General features: G+C 46.3%; 1 protein-coding gene across 1 annotated transcript in view; it reads right to left on the bottom strand.

The window, feature by feature from the left end:
* SFMBT2 (Scm like with four mbt domains 2) overlaps positions 1 to 18,049 on the bottom strand; it is a 164,082-nt gene that overhangs the window by 34,195 nt on the left and 111,838 nt on the right. The window contains exons 12-14 of the mRNA XM_067534887.1: positions 4,916 to 5,029; positions 2,174 to 2,216; positions 1,335 to 1,405 (exon numbers count right to left, since the gene is read on the bottom strand). Of these exons, the coding sequence (XP_067390988.1) occupies positions 1,335 to 1,405; positions 2,174 to 2,216; positions 4,916 to 5,029 (228 nt within the window). The remainder of the gene's footprint in view (positions 1 to 1,334; positions 1,406 to 2,173; positions 2,217 to 4,915; positions 5,030 to 18,049) is intronic.

Here is an 18,049-nt window from a genome sequence, read left to right as displayed (position 1 = left end):
TCCAAGGTCAAACAGGAAGTCTCTGCCTGAGCAAGGAATTGAACTCAGGTCCTGAGACTCCTGAGCTGGCACTCTAACCACTGGGCATGCCTTCCTCTGCTAGCCTTTAGGAAGGCTTGCCTACCAGACCACAAAACAGAACACGCGCTTGTGCCTCCACCCCAGCTTCTACACACAAAGTGGTATAGGCACCTGGATTCAAGGCCTGGATGATGCTGGCCAACAACCACGTGGGTGAACTGTGGGCCTGAACAAGAACAGAGTACTGGAGAGTTTAAGTGTCTCATAGCTTTTTGGCTGGGAAGGAATAGCTGCTCAGCTCTGTGGGGCATGGGGCAGCCCTCATCATGTTAATTTGAGTCATAGCCCATCTCTTCAGTAAATCAAATCCCAGATTTCCATATCGCTTTCCTGGTCTTTTTTTTACCATTCTTGGTGTCTTCCCCTAGCCCTCACTCAAGGAATGGGGCCTACTGTGGTCTGACTACAAGGCTAGGAGGGAAGACTTTGAGCTGTAAGTGAGTCTCTGACAACTGCCTGTGGTCTATGGAATTTGCCTCTGTTTCCCCACCTGTAAAGGGGGAATAGGAGTATTTCATTCCCTACTGTACCACTGGCACAGGGATGGAGTGAGGGCTAGTTAGTTCATGATTCTAAGTATTATTATTACTATGATCTTCTCAAGCACCAGTCACAGAAAGAAAAGTGATGAACTCACTGACATCTAGACTTGAAAGAAACCAAGACAAAAAGTGAATTTAAAAACATGGCTTTCAGACAAAGGGATCATCCCAATTTAGATTCCTATGTAAAGAACTATCTAAATATTATGCACTAAAATACCCTACCTGCATTAAAGGGGAAAACAGAAATCACTTTGGGTTGGAATAATGGTTGGTTGATGTGCCGTACAGATAGGCATGCAGAGAGATACAAAGGCAAATTTAGCTCTGGTGTAAACAAGCGCAGTACCACTGATGCCAATAGAAAACAGCTGTGTCTATTTACACTGGGGCTTTATTTGACCCAACACCATGACACTGTCTGGAGCGGAGCAATTCAAGGATCAACTCTCAAACTTCTGAAACCCACAGGCAAACCCAGGTCACTTGAGACAGAGAGAGAGAGAGTGAAAGAGACAGACAGACGGACACACACGTGCACACAGATCCTCAGCTGATGTAAATCAGTATAATTCTATTGACTTCAGCAGCGCTATGTGGGCATACACTAGCTGAGGATCTGGCCCTGGGAATGTCTGTAGCACTCTGTACAACACACTCACGCCTCACCTGTGAAGTCTGAAATAATAAAGGACCTTTGAGTAGACTCACCTGTTGTGTCTGGCTGAGGAACTGGGCAAAGTTCATGAGGTATTTTCGCAACAGGCACTGTGGATGGCAACCTGTTGAACGACAATACGACGCACTTAATACCAAGAGCCTGGGTGACAGATCGGAACCTGAGCAACTTAGGTTTTGCACCTGACTCACCAAAGTCTGGTCATCACTTAGTGCCCTTATATCTGCATGGAGACTATAATCCTGTCATTTTGAAACCAACTGAAATCAATGGGAGTTAGATATCTAAACACCTTTGAGGATCTGGGCCTTTAAACACAACACTATTCCAACTAGAATGACGTCATGCTATTTCTTATGGTTACAGAGCCATGCACTGAAATTCATCCCCGGCTGCAAAATTGTGCTCCAGAATCTGAACTTTAATTAAAAAAAAAAAAGTTTCTAGCTTATGCATGAAAAGATAACCGTAAAAACATGAACCAAGTGTAAACTGATACAACATTGCCTGCCCGAATCTGCAGGCAGCCTGAAACAGCTTGTAGAGGTATGAGCTGCACTGATCCCAGTCAAGGCTCTGTGGACAGCATGATTTTGTGGATTCTGGAACTTTTTCCAAGTTGCTCTGGAATTCAGTCTTTCTGCCATGGAATTCACAGAGTCAAATTATAGTGCCGACCCTACAGAGAGGTAACATTCTGACAGATCCTGTTTAGGATAATGACTATTTTCTTTTTGAAAGGAACCCCTGCAAAATGATTACATTGCAGGATTGACACTAGTTAGAATTGTGATGTAGCTGTTATGCACCATTCCCCATAGAGAAACGTATTCATCTACATATTGAAACTGCTTTTTAAACAGAAACCTACTGCTTTTCTGGTTGCACAACTGCAATCTTCCTCTTCTTTCGTACTGCAAAATGAGAGAGGAAGAGAGAGAGATATTGTCTGTTGTAAAAATAGCTGGAATATAAAATAACATTTAACGCAATGAAAGGCTATTCCACGCTCAGTCCCACGTTTTGAATTTTTTTTAAATGAGCTACCACGCCATTAAAACACTTGCGTTTTAAAGAGGCTGTCGTACATTTAATCTCGCTACTGCACTGCTGATATTGATTTTACGGGATCTGTACTTAACAAGTATTAAAATAAAATAATGCCAATATTTTCCATGCAGAAACACATGGGTAAGATTGCATTTTGCAAACATGCCTGCTCCGATATCATCACACCCCATCCGTAAATTGTAACAAGGCTGCTCAATGTTGCCATAGAGGTGTTCTTCCAAATTAGGTCTGGCTGCCTGATTTTTAACTCAGATATATTTAACTCTTCAAAAGGGCTGACGCTTTTTTTTTTTTAATTTGCCTTTCAAATGTTAATGAATACAAACAGACCGATGATCATTATTTCAGCTGGAGATGGGAGATTTGTGTTCGTTGCCCTCCACAAGCGGCTTGATGACACCAGCTCTTGGGATCTCAGTCTGGGGTCCTGACCAGGCTCCAGGGGAGAGCAGGATCATGACCACCTTCCCTTTCTGTATTGCAAACTGTTCTTAACTCCTCCCCCCTCCTCCCCCATGGGATGCCTGTTTTCACTTTCCCTTTTTTCTCCCCTACCCCCAGGATTGCCACATTCCACCACTGATCATGTCTGTATTCACCATGTCATCAGGAAGAGCAGGTAAGGGCGATCCGAATAGCTGCCCTCACCTCCTCCACTCGCAGGGCAGTGGTGGGACTGCTCCTAAAAGAAGTGGTGAAAGCTTCCCCTGCCCTAGCTGCTCCTCTGCCCAGGCCTTGCATGATCCCCACCTTCTCCCCAACCCCTTCCACTCTCCAGGTCACCCACAAGGAAAGGGCGCAGCTTGGAGTCTCATTTGGGGGTCTGCTTTTATGGCTCTGGCTGGGTCCCCATTCACCTGAAGGGCTGCAGGGGAGGCGTATGCAGCCCTGGATGGAATCTACCTTGGCTCTGGGGAAGCTCAGATCCAGATCTTAGCTTTGTGCCTGGTCTCTCTCTTTTGAAAGGGCTGGGCCCAAATCCCGGAATCAAACTCCTCCCGACTTTCGGAAGGCTCCCAGCCCATGGGTCCATCCTTGTGGTTCCGGTCCATTTCTTAATGAGACTCAGGAATTTTGGACCTCTTCCTGCACAAGGATCTGTGCAACAGGAAAGCTTGCAGGATCAGGGCCTTTGGACATAAATGGCATCTCCCCTCTCCAGTGTAAGGAAATAGCTGGTCCTAGAACGTCTCCAGGACAAATAAGTTTTTTAAATACACGGATACTTTAGATCAACAATACAGAGGGATGGCTTAGGGCCTGATCCTGCCTCCATTTACAGGCCAGATTTGGATACCCTCTGCTCATTTGAAGGTAGCTTCCTTTGCTTTGATAACAATGGGATTATTCATGGAGTGAGGCATTACCCAGTGTGAGTAAGGCTATCAGAATCGGGCCCAAATCAGTTCTAATTTGAATGTATCCGGGGCAAACGGACAGTAATTCTGCTGACATCAATGGAATGACACTAGCCTCTAAGCGTAGTCTTTAGGTGGGTCTACACTGCAGCCAGAGGTGTCAATGGCAGCTCGTGTAACCCCCCCCCCCTGCTGTCTAGACCCTAGCTAGCCTGAGAAAAACAGAAGTGAGGCAGGCACGGTGCGGGCTTTAACGTTCAGCAGCTAGCACGGGGACAGCTACAGCTGCCATCCACACCTGCGGCGGCCGTGTGAACAGACCCTCAGTGTGGGAAAAAGGTGTGAGACCGACAGCTCGGGTGAGTGACACCCTGTTTTATTTACCACCTGGGTGCAGCACGGACGGTGGCAGAACTGGCTTCCCAGGATGCCCCACACACATTCCTCAGGCCTGCCCTAGAAAGAAAAAAGCTCTGCGGTGCATGTTCCTAAGTGTCTAAGCGAGTTCGGAGCACAAATTCCATCAAAAGTCAACAGGTCTTGTGCTTCTAACTTACTTAGGTGCTTTGGAAAAAGCCTAGCTACATACCATTACCCATTCCTTGTGCTGTCCAATTCCTGTCCCCTCTGCTATTATGTCTCTCACTTACGGTATGTCTAGACTGCAGCTTGTGTTGACATGCTCTGGCCAGAGCAGTGAAGCCACGGCAGCGTGGGGTTCAATGCAGGCTATATAAACCTGACCAGAATCCAGAACAATTACTCACACACGTCCTCATGGCTTCACTGCTCCCGGACCTGAGCCAGCTGGATCAAAGCTAGCTCCGGTACGTCTACACGGGCTGCAATAGTGACCTATGACTGCGATGCAGACATACCCTTAAAGTCTTTGTCACCTATATTCTCCTTTGGGTCTTGGTAGGCTGAGAAATTAATTTCAGTATGATAAAACACAGATATCATTGTTACAGCCACGTTAGAAACACCCAGGGCCACATTCTCACACTCATACAAACGGTGCCATTCTTAAAGGAATTCCTTGGGTGAACAGGTACTAACGACTGAGTCCAAGGGTCCTGCCACTTAGGCGGGTTGGCAGACAGGAGGAGCTGACCAGATACATCAGGCACACTAAGAAATCTGTGTGTATGCAGTCTATTCAGCTTGTGGTTTTGTGTACTTACAAACTGCTTTGTGTGGTGGTGTGAGGTTGTAAGCATTTGCTTCACACCAGCCGACTGGGAAAATCTCCATCGACTCTACATCAACTATATACTCCGGAGCAGGCATCTGTAAACCTATAAACACAAATTTATAATGCAATTTAAACACCGGATGACTGAGCTCGGAGCAGTTCCAGCATTCATCACAAGGAAAGAAAAGGATGGAGCACGTAAAAATAAATCTGCTTCCCTGCATCGAGATCAGGCATCATTTCATCGTCAAATTCATACAGGTAGCAATGACAAGGCTGTTGCATTTAAAGCGCAGTGTGATTCCACAGAAAAACAGCATGAAGGGAACATTAAAGAGGTATCTTTAAGCAACTGAAAGTCAGCAAAAAGTCAAGGTTAAGGCTGTGTGAGCCCTTCCCCATCCTGACACTACAGGGCGCCATGAAGTAAGCAAGTGACTGATTTTGAGGACACAAGGACTCATTATGATTATCAAGAGACCCCATGAAATCCACTTCGCTATTGCTGTCAGTTTTACGTAGAAGGTGCTCAGATAGTACGATGATGGGAAGCAGCATAAGACTCGTAGACAGATTGATCTCGTCCAACCTCCTGCAGAGCACAGACCGCAGAACCTCCACCCTACAATTTCGGCATCAAGTCCGTAACTTCTATTTCAGCTGCAGCACCTCTCATGGAAAGACATTCAGTCTTGATTTAAAGCTTCCCATTCTGGGTCTGAGCCAAAGCCCATGGAAAGATCCCCATTGACTTTAAGATCTTCTGGAGCAAACCCAGTGTCATCAGCCAGGAGCCTGTTTTAATTACTCCAACCTCGTTCCATCTGTGCTGGTGCAGTTTGAGCAGGAAGTTCATCTGCTAAGGCCTATGTGTCCAGCATGAGACATCTCTCCTAATGAAGATCAGTAGACAAGGAGCTTGGTCTCCTGTATCCTTGCCTCCTGCTTCCTGCAGCACTATTTGAATGTAGGGAACTTTCCACCAATGTTCACACCAAGAGCCAGGGGCATAATCGAAACAGTAACTGAACTTTGTGAGGGCAACCCAGGTTAGATTGAGCGACGGTCCTTCAGTGAGTAGGTGTCTCCAACAATGCACTCTCTAGCTATACCTGAGAGCGTGAGGTCTAGCGAATGCAGAGACGCAAAATATGCCCGGGCGCTCAGAATGCTGGAAGAAATGGCAAAGAAAATGACACTGCGTGTCTATATGGCCCTCAACAGAGTAGTATCTGAGAATCTTGAAATCATTAATGCATCTTATCTTCACCACACACTTTGAGGTATCACCCTCGTTTTACAGGTGGGGAGCTGAGCCACAGGGCAGATTGCGAGACTGGCCCCCGGATACAAAGGAGGTCTGTGGCTGAGGCAAGAATCGAACACAAGTCCCCCGAGTTCTCCAAGATCATCCTTCCTCTGACTTGCTTTGGAGGAACCTCACCAAACAGGCCGCCAATGAGGAACTGCCTGTTTTAAAGCAGGTAGAATTTTAACTCCTTACATTGCAAAACATCTCATCCCAATTTCCATGTTAGACTCCAACTAAAGAACTGGTCCAATGCCCATTAAGTCAATGGAGAGATTCCCATTGAAATCAAGAGGCGTTGGATGAGGCCAGATGCAGGAAAGCAACTGGACTCCAGCACCAGTGTGATGGCCAGGACGTGGGCAGTCAGACCGATCAGAGCAGGTATCGAGCTGAGTCAGGTACCTGGAGGTCAGTGTCTGAAGCAGGCCCATTGGCAGACTGAGATTCGGGCACCAGGATGCAGGCAGGGTCAGGTTACCAGAAGATCATAGAATCATAGATCTAGGATTCTGTGATTCCGAGATCAGGGTCAGGAGCCAGGTTACACACAGCAATTAAATAGCAAAGCTGAGGACAAATCAGGGTCAGAAGCCAGAGACTAGGTCTGTCACGAGCAGGGTCTGGAGCAGAGACAGAGAGGCAGTCTCTATTGCTGCTCAGCTTCCCTTCATGGTGTCCTGTTTAAGTGCTGATACTGGCCAATCAGTGGGCTGCAGGAGGCCGCCACTCAGGCTCTGCTGGGCGGTACTTCCTGTCAAGCCCAGCTTCACAGGGTCCTCCCATGGGAGCCTACCATAAGCCTCCTGTGATGATGCAAAGATGTCTACAACCAGACTCTCCTTCCCCTCCCTCCCCCCATGAGCCCATTTCAGCACTGCAGGTTCTAACACAGTGACTGTTGTGACCCAGGACATCCTTTGTTTTCATTACGGCGACAGGTCTATGTTGTTGTTCTGATCCAATGTTCTTTTCTTTTTTTCTGCTTACAATAACTGGTGCAACATTAAAGTTTGATCTTAAAAAGTTTACAACTGTAGCCACTCCGAGTGGCAAGGATGCATCATGTTTATTCTCTCAACCTGCAACTCGGAGGCAACAAAGATATATACATCCAACCATGCTTCTCTGGCACTGCTTTTGACATAAGCCTTTGATAACCCCACCTGTCACTTGCTGCATCTTATTGCTGCACTTAGCTTCAGCCGTATAAAAAACTGGAAACAGCTTGTTTGTAATTTCTGTTTGCTTGATTTATGCGTTTTATATCCCTGTCTTCACGGCCCAAGAAATGGCCACAAGAATCGAGAGATTAGGAATAAAAGCAGAAGGCAAGAAGAACAAAAATTTCCATCTCCCATTAAATATATTACATTATTGTGCAACTTCACCAGCAACTCTTGAAAACATGAATAGAAATCATCCCTGAAAAATTACTAGTGTAGGATTTTTACTTTGCCAAATTCCCAGTGTAGCCTTACATATTATGCAGAGAGTATACATTATTACTTATATAAATGCAAACCAGAAAGCTTCAGCTTTAAAACCTAAAATGAACTAGTAAAAATTTACAATGCAGATCCTGAGTAATAAAGGAGCAGAAAGCGATGGAGTCTCCTATCAGCCCTATGAATCTTTCCTGCTTTGGGTGAGCTACGCTGCCACTCATTAAATGCTCCCCGTGCAGTTTACAGAGTTTTGCTACTGCCTGAAACATGATTTATTCAGCAATGGTCCCTCGTGTCTAGCTCGACGTGGTTTAACTACTGCAGCCTGATGTCAAACTGCAAAACTAGAACAGCACTTATGACGGTTTGAGATAGTGGCCATGATGAATGCAGGGATCACAGTGCTTAGCAAAACGGAGCTACCAGAAAACAAAGAATAACTTCAGAATAATAGAGAGTTCCTGGAGTCCTGTGATGGGGTGTACATGAGAACTCCACTCTATGGCAGCTACAGAGGGGTTAACGGACAGAACTGGCTAGCAAACAGCTGGGATTAAAGGGAAGCTGCCAGAGAGGCTGGGGTCTTGCTCCAGCAGGTTCTTTCCCTCTTACCCTATCAAGGTGTGGAGGAGAAGGCCAGACTCCTGGAGGCCCATGTTGTCAGACCTTTGAGAGGTTGCTGTAGAGGGTCAGTGAGTAGCCAGCAGACACCCAGAGAGCTGGTAGACGGGGCTCTTAAAGGGCCACAGTATAACAATAACCCCTTAAGATAAGGTGTGAAGGAATGGATCCCTAAACCAGTCCACACTGCAAATCACATTTTCTTTATAACAGCTCTACAGGTGGGCTTCCCACAAGCACTCGGACGTGGCCTAACTCTGCTCTTATTTGAAGTCCATGGACGTTTTACCATTGACAACAATGGGAGCACAGTTACCTGGATTTTTTTTTATTATTATTCATTAACATTTTTCAATGTTTCTTAAACCAAACCAAACAAATTCTAGGTGTCGACATATAAAACAAGCCCAACAATACTATGCATCTGAAAAGTCCAGTGTGCACAATGTTTGGATTGAGCTGCAATATTCCCAGCACATGGAATCTTTTTTTAATGGCACACATCAAAACGAAAAAGTAAGGAAATCAAAGTCAAGAGGGAAAAGGGTGAGGGTAAGGGCGTGAAGTATGGAGAAAGTAGTTAAGAACATCGAGGTTAACGGTAATTGGGATAAAATACAACATGGCTTTACAAAAGGTAGATCGTGCCAGACCAACCCCATCTCCTTCTTTGAGAAGACAACAGACTTTTTAGACAAAGGGAATGCAGTGGATCTAATTTACCTAGATTTCAGTAAGGCATTTGATACGGTTCCACATGGGGAATTATTAGTTACATTGGAAAAGACGGGGATTAATACGAAAATTGAAAGGTGGATAAGGAATTGGTTAAAGAGGAGACTACAACGGGTCATACTGAAAGGTGAACTGTCAGGCTGGAGGGAGGTGACTAGTGGAGTTCCTCAGGGACTGGTCTTGGGACCAATCTCATTTAATCTTTTTATTACTGACCTTGGCACAGAAAGTGGGAATGTGCTAATAAAGTTTGCAGATGACACAAAGTTGGGAGGTATTGCTAATACAGAGAAGGATCGGGATATCATACAGCAAGATCTGGATGACCTTGTAAACTGGAGTAAGAGAAATAGGATGAAATTTAATAGTGGAACGTGCAAGATCATGCATTTAGGGACTAATAACAAGAATTTCTGCTATAAACTGGGGATGCATCAGTTGGAAGTGACAGAGGAGAAGAAGGACCTGGGCGTATTGGTTGATTACAGGATGATTATGAGCCACCAGTGTAATGTGGCCGTGAAAAAAGCTAATGTGGTCCTTGGATGCATCAGACAAGGTATTTCCAGTAAAGACAGGGAGGTGTTAGTACCTTTATACAAGGCGCTGGTGAACCTCATCTGTGCAGTTCTGGTCCCCTATGTTTAAGAAAGATGAATTCAAACTGGAACAGGTGCAGAGAAGGGCTACTAGGATGATCTGAGGAATGGAAAACCTGCCTTATGAGAGGCTCAAAGAACTTGGCTTGTTTAGCCTAACCAAAAGAAGGCTGAGGAGAGATACGATTGCTCTCTACAAATACACCAGAGGGATAAATACTAGGGAGGGAGCGGAATTATTTAAGTGTGGACACAAGTACTAATGGATAGAGGAATTATTTAAATGTGGACACAAGTACTAATGGATATAAATTGGCCATCAAGAAGTTTAGCCTTGAAATTAGATGCAGGTTTCTAACCATCAGAGGAGCAGCATAGGGCACGACTCATTTGCTGGTGGATTCTCTGTACCTTAAAGTCTTTAAACCACGATTTGAGGACTTTAATAACTTAGTTATAGGTCAGATATCTATTACAGGAGTGGATGGGTGAGGTTCTGTGGCCTGCATTGTGCAGGAGGTCAGAATAGATTATCACATTGGTCCCTTCTGACTTAGAGTCTATGAGTCTATTTATCTCCTGCCTTTGCTGCAAGCCTCCTGCAGGGATCTGTAGTCAACCAGTTGTACGAACTGTTATTTATTGACTACAATGGCAGCAGAGTCAGACCAACACTGAGCAATTCTGAAAATCCTATGCTACAACTTCAAAAAAATCCCAAACCCTATAAAATCTGGAGATGAGGGGATGCGGTCGTTTACTAACATAGAAATGGCCAGACTGGATGATATCAATGGTCCATCCCAATATCCAGTCTCTGACAGTGCTCAGTAACAGATGATTCAGAAGAAGGTGCAAGGAACCCTACTGTATGCAGATATGGGATAGTCCGCCCTTGTCATGACCCGGCAGGTCTCCCACCTGGGTATGCGGGGTTCCCAGTCAGCTGACATCCCCCCATTGCTCTCGCCCAGCATCTCACTACCAGCTGACCCACCAGGGGGACAGACGATGGACCCTGAAGCTACAGCAGGGAGCCCTCCCTTGGGAACTGATTGGAGGAACCCTGGCACCTCTGATTGGTCAGGGCATCCTACTGAAACCCAAAAAGAGGCACGAGCCTGCACAATGGAGCACTACTTCACTGATGATTGGACTCCTTGCCCAGCACTACAGACCCTGACCTGCCTGATCCCCGATACCCTGACCTTGGCCTGGCTTCTGAGAACCCAAATAGTGCCTGACCCCCGCCGGGTTAATTTGACTGGTTCTTCCCCTGACTCCTGGTCCCCTGAACACTGCTCTCCTGAACCAGGTCGCTAACCACTAGACCTGGCCGCCCACCTCCCGCCCTGACAACCCCCACCAAAGCCTTAGCCCAATTCCTAAACCTTACAGATTTAGCTGAAGCCCTGAAGTGTGAAGTGTTTCATCCCTTCCAAAACTTTCTTTACATTAGCTATTCTAATGACATGTAAATTACTGTAAAGTAATTGTCACCGGACCAGACTGTGATACCTCTGTTTGCAACAAGTAGTACTTCAACAGGACACTCCAGGGTGAAAGGAGCTTTTTGTGGGGCTTATCACAATCTTGCTCATAATTAGAGCTGGTTGGGAATTTTTGATTAAACCTTTCTTTTTTTTAACCCAAAAAATGAGGAGTTATAGAAACCGAAACTGTTCGCAAAACAGGATTGACAAAACGCCTGACTCAAAAACTCTTTGTGTAACTAAAGTTTTGAGGTTGTTGAACTGAAAAACTGCAGGTCTTTGAACTGAGATGACTCCCTGTTTCAAAATTCTAGTAAATTTACACTAAAAAGTTAAAAAAAAGAAAAAGAAAAGAAAAAAGTTTAAAATATAAATTAAACGTTTTTAAACGATCAAAACAAAATGTTTTGATTGACCCAAACTGAAATTTTGGGGGAATTTTTTGGGTGAATGTTTTGGAGATTTGAACTTTTCAACCCAATGTGGGTTGGGAAAACTTTTGAAATGTCAAAAATTCTCAGGGGACAGGAAACTGGGTCTCACCCTCCCCCACTCACAAAGACTCCCCCGCTGCAATTTCACTCTCTACTGCCCTTTACCACCTCACCTGACTTCACAGACAACCCAACCTTACTGCTTCCCTCCAGTTCCAGAATAGAATTATACTAATGGAGGGATACTATGGAGGGATTTTATACATCATCTATTAGGGCCTGATTCACCACTGCACTACTTCAGTTTTACACCTCTGGGTCAGAGCTCAATGAGTTTTTTCATAGAGTATGTCTACACTAGAGCTGGAGGTGTAATTCCCAGCTTGAGGAGACGTACCTGTGCTAGCCCAGATCAGGCCAGTGTGCTAGAAAGAGAGTGTAGCCGTGGTGATGGGAAGGCCTAGCCACCCCCGAGTGCACTGGAGATGCTAGGCACGCATTCAGGGTGGCTTGCCTCTCCCAACATTTGCACTGCTGAGGTTATGCTGCTATTTTTAGCGCGCTAGTTCAGTTAGAGCTAGAATGGGTATGTCTCCTCCGGCTGACCTCTACACCTCCAGCTCTAGTGTAGACATGTCCACAGTGGGCAGGGCTGGTGGAGAATATTTTAATGAATACAACTAGAACATCTGATATGTTGGGTGTTACGAAATACTTTGATTATGTGCTTTTGTCATCTTATATGTTTAGGTTTTAAGCCAAGTCTTAACTATTAAAGGCCAGGATGAAACCACGTGTAGGGCAGATGATCCCATATCTGCCTTCTGCAGGGTTCTCCTACCTTCTTCTGAAGTATCTGGTACTGACCACCGTTGGAGACAGGATAGTGGACCAGTTTTAGATCAGGCCCTAGTGTGCAGACAATTTTCAGATAACAAAGGAGGATGCAAGGAAAACTGATTTCCGATTTGGAGAAGCAGCTACAAATTCAGTCCAAAACGTTGCACCTCGAGTTGTATAACTTGAAACAAAGCATATGTTAGACTTTTTCACTGTACTTTGGCTTTAATATGAATCTATGCTATTTTTATTGATATTACTGCAGCCCCTCAAGGCCCCAGCTGAGACTAGAACCCTGCTGTGCTAGGCGCTGCACATAAACATAGGTTATAGCTATGCCAAGTTTTTAACCACAAAGTCGGAACAAAGGCTTGTGTAGTGTCCAGATTAGCACATATAATCTCTTAGCTAACTTGAGTTCAAAGGTAAATCAATTAGACTTAAAAAATTCCAACACGACAAAGCCACCGTGAGAGACAATCCCTGCACCAGAGCTTATAGGGGAAAAGGAAGGAAGCACAGGTGAAGCGACTTGCACAAGATGACACAGCAAGCCAGTGGCACATCTGGGTCCAAAACCTAGATCTCCCGAGTCCCCATCTAGTGCCCTATCCACTGCATCCCCTTGCCTCTCAGCACTGTTATACAGCTTCTCAGCGTGCCAGCTTGAGCTATGACTTCAACTCTGAGAAGCTAAGCAGCATTTGGCATGAAGCAGGAATGTAGCAAGGAGGACAGGGTACGCTCTGCCTATTTTACTGCCAGCTAAAACCTCCCTGCTAAGGTTCTGGGCAATGGGAATTTCTATTCAGATAGCAACTGAGTTATAAAATGTTGAAAAGGGGATCGCTACGGGAGACATTGATCTAGCCTTGACGAGAGCGTGACATTATGATGCTAGTTTCTCAGGCTAAACTCCACACAGCATCTGCTTTCGGTGTCTTCTTTACAGCAAGCTGTCAGGGCAACAATAGAGGCACTTTGGGATACATGTCAGTGTTTTCATCAGCTTTCAGGGACCTCACTGAGAGATGTTTCCATTAGTGCACTTCTCACCACACATCACGAGATGTTATGACACTTTATCAGTTTAGTATGAGCGATACCATATGAAACTAAGAGGCAGGTAATCTGCAGTGACAGAGACAAACAGCCGGGAAAGGGTTATGGGCCACCAGTGGGTCACGTCACCCAGGAGGGCATCTAAAAGAAGGATGTACCCTCTGTCTGGAGGCTGCAAACTCCACAGGCTTTTCCCTTGCTTCCAGAAAGAAAACACACCCTTCCCTTAAATCCCCTGCTGGGTCATGTGACAGGCAGCTAGCCCTTCACCCTTTTCTGGTTGTTTTATCCTGTCACACCCACACAAACCAAATGGTTAGTATGAATCCATGGGATCCAGAAAGAGCCCAGTTTCATAGAGCTCTAGCACAAACACAAACTCGGCCTTTACTGTACTGGTGCCTGTGTGATACTGTAATCCATCTTTGAGAAATAACCCACTAACCAGGACATTGATCCACCAGTGCATGTAAGGCTTTGAGGGTGATGGGCAGATCCTTTCATCCTTCTCTCTTCCTACTTCCCCACCAGCTGAGCTCCTAGGCTCTGCAACAGAGAAGCAGCTGTGGGTGTTCCTGATCTCTGCAAGAGAAAGCTTCATCCACTGCTCCTGATCTCTTCAAGATAGACACTCCCCACCCCTCTGCCTGAACCCAGCCAGAGATTGACTCCATTTCTCCCCATCCCTAGCTTTTACTTGGAGGGGAGGCGCTCAGGACGCCATGACACTGAGCTCCAGTGATGCACCATTCACCATCCTTGGTTTTCAACTTGCAGAGTCCAAGTAAGCCTGTGGAGTTCCTGAGAGTCACTGTAATAAACCTCCGGTTGCCTGTGTCAAGCATCCATAGTTTTCAGTATCAGATGCTGTACAACAGTTACATCATAGAGTCCTTCTGGGATTTACTTATTGCCTGGACACGCTAAGTGGCATCTGATCACAACCATACAAAGGCACAGCTACGCTATAACTGGGTGGTATCAGCACAATCACAAGCCCAAGGAGTCTATCCTGAAAGTGCTTGGAACAAAGAGTTCCCAGTGATATCAAGTAGATCAACCTACAGGATCAGAGCCGGAGCCAGAATGCTAATGCCGTTGCTATTTCATACTACATTTGCTGTCGCATTGCACAGTGCCTTTCAAATGCTATTTTATAATACATTTGCCGGGTATTGTTCAGCATCTTTCAAATTGAAAATGGGACCTTCGGAATCTGAACCCTGGAGAAATCGGTTCTAGAAAATCACGGCACCCTGACAGTCAGTTTGTATTTACGGTTATATGCAGCCCTTTTCATTGTTTCAATTCGGGCAGCGTAACTAACTGGCAACACCTCTGCCTGCTGTAATGTGCCAATGCTCAGCTGCAGAAACATAAATCTAACAGGAGCTGGTGAAGGCAGGACAATGGACCATGAAAAGTGCCTTAAATGTTTTCAGAAAACAAACAAAGAGACAGATTCCACCCTTAGACACTCACCCAATTCTCACTGACTTCAGTGGGGGCTGCACATGTCTGAGGGCAAAGCCTGTCCATGAAATTAGTTCTTAATGAGCCTTTTCCCTTACCTTTGCAATGAAATACCACTAGGCACAGCTGATCTTATCTGGGTTCTACCGTGACATTAACTCCCAAGGAAGCCAATACCTGTAAGTACAGCAGTTTCAGACTTTTCTTACACTAGGCTTGGCTTAAGTGGTGTCTGGATGAGATACCTCCAAGGAAGGCGTGGTTTTAATTCAGTAAGTGGCAAGCTGGCTATAGTGAACAGACACCCCAGCACAAGGGCATGGGGGCACATTACTGCACGAGGTGGCATCTGTCAGCTATGACACAAAACCAGGGTCCCGGCTTTCTGTGGTCAGTAATGATCCTCTTGAGCTGCAATGTCCCGGCCAAATTCCAAGCTAGGGACTTGATCCGTGGTAAGATTCAAGGAGGAATTGGACACTCGTATGGACAAGACGACAAACCAGAGTTATGATGATAAACAGTTTGGAAGGGATATTAAACCTCATGTGTCAGAGCTTAAACCAATCTCTATTAGAGATCAAGATGAGACCCATGGGGGGGGATTATCCCTCATCTGCCTACTGTGGGGTTCTTCCACCTTCCTCTGCAGCATCTGGCGCCGGCCACCGTCAGAGACAGGATTCTGGACTAGATGATCCAGCCTGGCAGTTGCTATGTTCCTGTAGAGGAGGGCGCAGTGTGTGTAACAGTGCAGTGGGGAGATGCTGCCCCTGTTGAGCAGTGCACACACCCCCCAGAAGGCAAATGCAGATGGTGATGAAAAGCGCAACACACTGAGCACAGCTCACTTTGCCCGCTCCCTTTCTGTGGGTGTACAGCCCAGAAAGGAGGATGGGTGGGGAATGGAGACAGAGGGTGCTGGGCCCTAATCCAAAACAAGAAAATGAACTGCTGAGTCAGCAGCCATTGGCTGGAGTACTGAGCTGCTTCTCTACCCTTCTACCTGGATGGAGAAGCAACACACAAGGTGAGTGGCTCATACGCTCCCATCCTGTTTTTCCCAGCACCTTCTGCTCCGCTTCCATGCCGGATCAGTAGAGCCCTGCCCAGATACAAACATGTGGATCCGCATCCGATCCGCTGGAATAAACTTTTACCCAACCCACAATCCACCCTCCCTCTTTTAGATTTAACCGCATCCGCATCTGCACATCAGCTGGTTTGGAGCCAGCAGCTCCTCCTTGAGCTCTGGCCACTCCAAACAGCTGATGAGCCCCAGCCTAACAGCTGATGAGCCCCGCCCTCCTGCCTAGCACCTGATCAGCCCCACCCTCCTGCCTAACAGCTGATCAGCCCCGCCCTCCTGCCTAGCAGCTGATCAGCCCCGCCCTCCTGCCTAGCAGCTGATGAGCTGGTGATCCCTGCCAGCAGCCTAGCAGCTGGTCAGTTGTTTGCTGCACCCCTAGCTGGCAGTTGCTCCAGCCCTGCCACAGAAATCCTGAGGTCCGGACCTCCGTGACTATCGGACCCACGATCCACGAGAAACCTGCATCTGCCATGGATATAAAGAGGATATCTGTGGATTTGCAGGGCTCTAAGGATCAGGACCCAAGTGATTACATGGTGCCAACAACCTCCATTCCTCCTGCACTCGTAAACGGACACTGCATCTTTCTTTACCTGTTCTACACCATTGTATAGGCCTGCTGTGCACTCAAACACTTGCCATGTTCCACCACGTCCAGACCATCCAGACCACTGAAAGGCACATTTTCAAGCACTCTATATCTGAACGTAAAGGTGCCACCAGAGTACAAAGCACTATGCATTCTCCAGAGGAAAAGCACTAAAGAATTAGGCCCAAAGTACAGTAATTACCTAAACATTTCTCTTTCTTTCTCATGTGGCTTTAATAGACTTCATTGATTGGTGCCCAAACTCTGATTAACATCCCACTCTGAAAAAACAGAGCTACTGCCTTATTTTGTAGTTCAGGTCCGTAGCTTAGAATCATAGAATATTAGGGTTGGAAGGGACCTCAGGAGGTCATCTAGTCCAACCCCCTGCTCAAAGCAGGACTAACCTCAGTTAAATCATCCCAGCCAGGGCTTTGTCAAGCAGGGCCTTGCCAATCTCTAAAGATGGAGATTCCACCACCTCCCTAGGTAACCCATTCCAGTGCTTCACCACCCTCCTAGTGAAAAAGTTTTTCCTAATATCCAACCTAGACCTTCCCCCTGCAACTTGAGACCATTGCTCCTTGTTCTGTCATCTGCCACCACCGAGAACAGCCTAACCCCATCCTCCCTGGAGTCCCCCTTCATGTAGTTGAAGGCCACTATCAAATCCCCCCTCACTCTTCTCTTCTGTAGACTAAATAAGCCTAGTTCCCTCAGCCTATCCTCGTAAGTCTTGTGCTCCAGCCCCCTAATAATTTTCATTGCCCTCTGCTGGACTCTCTCCAGTTTGTCCACATCCTTTCTGTAGTGGGGACCCCAAAACTGGACACAATACTCCAAATATGGCCTCACCAGTGCCGAATAGAGGGGAATAATCACTTCCCTCAATCTGCTGGCAATGCTCCTACTAATGCAGCACATTATGCTGTTAGCCTTCTTGGCAATAAGAGCACGCTGCTGACTCATATCCAGCTTCTTGTCCACTGTAACATCCAGGTCCTTTTCTGCAGAACTGCTGCCTAGCCAGTCAGTCCCCAGTCTGTAGCAGTGCATGGGATTCTTCCGTCCGAAGTGCAGGACTTTGCAGTTGTCCTTGTTGAACCTCATCAAATTTATTTTGGCCCAATCTTCCACTATGTCTAGGTCATTCTGTATCCTATCCCTACCCTCTAGCATATCTACCACTCCCCCAGCTTAGTGTCATCCGCAAACTTGCTGAGGGTGCAATCCACCCCATCCTCCAGATCATTAATGAAGATGTTGAACAAAACCGGCCCCAGCACCAACTCCTGGGACACTATGCTTGTTACCGGCTGCTAACTAGACATTGAGCCATTGATCACTACCCGTTGAGCCCAATGATCTAGCCAGCTCTCTATCCATTTTATAGTCCATTCATCCAACCCATACTTTAATTTGCTGGCAAG

Source organism: Emydura macquarii, unplaced genomic scaffold, assembly GCF_026122565.2.
Source record: "Emydura macquarii macquarii isolate MOO-44397 ecotype Brisbane River unplaced genomic scaffold, CSIRO-AGI_Emac_v2 contig_3470, whole genome shotgun sequence".
In the NCBI taxonomy this organism is placed as follows: Eukaryota; Metazoa; Chordata; order Testudines; family Chelidae; genus Emydura; species Emydura macquarii.
The sequence above is the reverse complement of the archived record's forward strand: the minus strand, read 5'-3'. Positions and strand labels throughout refer to the sequence as shown.